At 41.6% G+C, this 3,501-nt stretch overlaps 1 protein-coding gene across 1 annotated transcript; it reads left to right on the plus strand.

The window, feature by feature from the left end:
- Positions 1–1,240: 1,240 nt before the first annotated feature.
- Positions 1,241–2,850, plus strand: LOC129412669 (E3 ubiquitin-protein ligase TRIM39-like). The gene has a single exon (XM_055167017.1). The coding sequence runs from the start codon at positions 1,324–1,326 to the stop codon at positions 2,848–2,850; it is 1,527 nt and encodes a 508-aa protein (XP_055022992.1). The 5' UTR covers positions 1,241–1,323.
- The last annotated feature ends 651 nt before the right edge of the window (positions 2,851–3,501 follow it).

Raw genomic sequence — 3,501 nt, forward strand, 5'->3', positions numbered from 1 at the left:
GGCAACGATTCCCGAGATCGAGGATTTAAAGCCGGAACAAAGAGAATGTTTGAATTTTATCAAACGGAAAGACGTTATTGTCCTTTGGGAAAAGCTTAATATATCAGTTAGCTCCGTTAGCGGCGCATTAAATAAGTCATGACCAAACAGCAGCGATTGGTTAAATAAAAAAAGTACCCGCCTACAGTCGAGTGAATGAATCTTAACGCTGCGAGGTCAGACAGTTTCCACGAAGCGGCTGATGAATTGGGCTACTCAAGACCGCTTTTTTACAGTCTTGGTCTCGTCTCGGTCTTGAGCACATTTGGTTTCGGTTTTGTCTCCGTCTTGATGGCGCTTGGCCTCCGTCTTGTCATATTTCATTACATCTGGTAAATGTGCAGAGGCTGTTAAATATCGCTGCAAAACCAGTAAGAAAATGTAACTGTAAATGTTATGAACTTGAAAAAACTCACTTGTTTGACTTTGAAGTTGTTTTCTGTAAAGCACCAGTGGAAGCAGGATCAAAGAAGCGGTGCTGAAACTGTGGGTGAGTCCAAAAAAGGAGCGCAGAGTGTTTAAGTGTAGCACAATTTGCATGGCCTATTTTAAGTCTAAATGAACATTAACCAGATGAGATAGATTTATAAAAATATATATGTGTGTGTGTGTGTGTGTGTGCCAAAATAAGTAATATACAAATAAATGACAAAGATGATCTTGATTTGGTCTCAATGGGCCTTGATCTCCGTTAGTATGGTCTTCACTACAACACTACCGTACTGTGAAACATTCATGGCAAACATGTCTCCATGGATACAAAATTGATGGTGGACCTTCACCAGAGAAGTTGCATTGTGCATCTTTAATGACACCAGTATGCCTCTATATTAATCCACCTGTATTTAGTGCTGGGAGCAAAATGAAAACTCCTCTGTTGTGTTGTGAGCATTAACAGGTATTTGGACTGAAAAAAGAAGAGAAAACATAAAAGTAGGAAATGAATTATGTTGCTGTGGCAATATGAAATTATTTTATGAACATTTATTTCTTGTACTTTATCCCCATATGGTTTACTTTATTTACTTATTCTCAGGAAATTTGTAAAACATTTTCTTTTTTTCAGCTTAATTTTGTGTTCATGTGTGAGTTTAGATCAGTGACCGTTGCTTGACAGTTGACAGTGAATCAGCTCCACCCACAGGTGAGCAGAGAAACAGGTTTTGGGTTTCAACGATTCCAAAAAAGACATTTGTCACTGGGAGAGGCTGCATCAGTCTGCAGAGTGAACGAGAGTCTCTGTTCAAATCTAAAGGAAGAGATTATATTTGTGTTTAGTTCATCATGGCCGAGGCTCCTCTGGACTCGTCGGACTGTCTTTTGTGTTCTGAGGAGTTGAAGGATCCAGTGACTTTGGGCTGTGATCACCGCTTCTGTTACACGTGTCTGCAGGAGCACTGGGCCCCGAACAGGACCGGGGACTGTCCCAAATGCAGACGGAGGGTTTCTAAAGGGCTGATGGTTGAGTTTGCGCTGCAGGAGAAGAGAGAATCTACTCAGAGACAAACGGACAGTTCAGAGGAGCAGACGGGAGGGGAGCAGGAGGAGGTGAGGAGGAAACTCCCTGAGGATATTTTGTTTGTGTCAGACAAACCCAAAGTGTCGTCACAGACACAGGCCTCTGCAGAGGACGAACTTCAGTCTGAAATCCAGAGACTTGTGCAAAAGAAAGAGCACAGTGAGAATATAAAGAAACAATATGAGGACATGTTACAGCACACAGAGAGACAGACACAGCGCTGTGAGGACGAGATCAGGAAACGGTTCAACCTTCTCCGCCAGATTCTTGATCAAGAGGAGGAGCAGCGTCTGTACGAGCTCAGACAGGAGCAGGAGGAAAAGACTCGGAGGATCCAACAGAAGCTGAGGGACACTGAGGCTAAACTGGCCTCTCTGTCTGACAGTATTAAGTCTGCAGAGCAGCAGCTGCAGAGTCAGAGCTCTGCTCCTCTCACAGAAATCAGGGACCCTCTGGTCCTGACAGAAGAACCAGACCCCCCAGCACCAGGACCTGGACTCCTGATCAATGAGGGCAGAGTCCTCAAGAACCTGGAAAATTCAGTGAGGGACAAGATGAGGACAATGATGAATGCCAGCCTCAGCCCTGAGTTTCTTCTGGACCCAAACACTGCCCACAGAAATCTGCTTGTGTCTGAGGATCTGACCAGAGTCAAACACACAGAGACTCCAGACCCAAATGTCCTTCTGAATCCAGAGAGATTCAGGTCTTACACCAGTGTCCTGGGCTCAGAGGGTTTCAGCTCTGGGTGTTGGAGCTGGGAGGTGGAGGTGGGAGATCATCCTGAGTGGACCATAGGTTTGGTCAAAGAGTCTGTGGACAGAACAGCTGAACTGGAGACTTTACCAGAGAATGGATTCTGGTGTTTAAAGCATCACGAGAATAAATACTACAACATTACTGGTGAAACACTGACACTGAGAAAACGTCCTCACAAAATCACAGTTCAGTTGTTCTATGGAGTAGGACAAGAAGTTTCCTTCTATGACGGCTGGTGTGTAATCTGCTCCCACATAGACACTTTCACTGAGAAACTCTTTCCTTATTTTTATGTGGGACCTAAAGGGGGCGCTAAAGACATTAAAATAAGTAATATCTATTCTGAATTCCTATCACCATCACTGAACGTCAAAGGTCATAGGAGTGTTTTGAAGCCTCAGAAGGGGCTCTCAAGAGCCCAGTCTTCCACAATATCTTCAGTCTTCTTCCCTTACGACAGTTTCAGGAGGTCAGAGAGCTCTTCTTTAAGAGACCTAAACAGAAAACTCCAACTGCACCAGAATCCTCAATAAAACCTGAGGAAACATCAAGTGAGTCAAGTGAGTCAAGTGAGTGAAGTGAGTGAAGTGAGTGACGTGTGAGATCAGGTTGGTCAAATCGGCAACAATTGTACTAAGAGTTACAGTAAAATAATGTTACTAAAGTTAAAATTATTGGTCCAAGAGTAAAAATCATTTGGGAAAACTATAATAAAGTTAATGAAGCAGAAAACATAAAAAATAATGCACATTGATATTTTCAAAGGATTGAACAAAAATGGAACAAACAAAATCATATGTGAAGAAGCGCTGCAAGAAACACAAATGTTCAAATCATTTCTTACTGACATAGGTGTGAATTCATTTCTGCAAATTAAAGTATAATTTTCTTTCTACCGCTTTACCATAATCATTAAGTTGTTATATTGTGAGCTTCATGTTGTTACTTTGCTGTTTTATCTGTTTTCTTTATGCATTGTGCTTAAAATGTTTTACTTTTTGTGAATGTATTTATTTAAAAATAGTATATTAATATTTTAATTGTGAGATATTCAGTGTCTTTGTTCTGGAAAATCCTTGGCTGGACGTCACTGCAGACAAACACTTTCATTTACAAAACTATATTGTCAAATCTTCCACAGTATCTCACCTCCCTGATTTAATTCAGTTCAGTTCTGTTCATGA

This window comes from Boleophthalmus pectinirostris, unplaced genomic scaffold (assembly GCF_026225935.1).
Source record: "Boleophthalmus pectinirostris isolate CB_2022bp ecotype Guang Dong unplaced genomic scaffold, ASM2622593v1 HiC_scaffold_11, whole genome shotgun sequence".
Classification (NCBI taxonomy): Eukaryota; Metazoa; Chordata; class Actinopteri; order Gobiiformes; family Gobiidae; genus Boleophthalmus; species Boleophthalmus pectinirostris.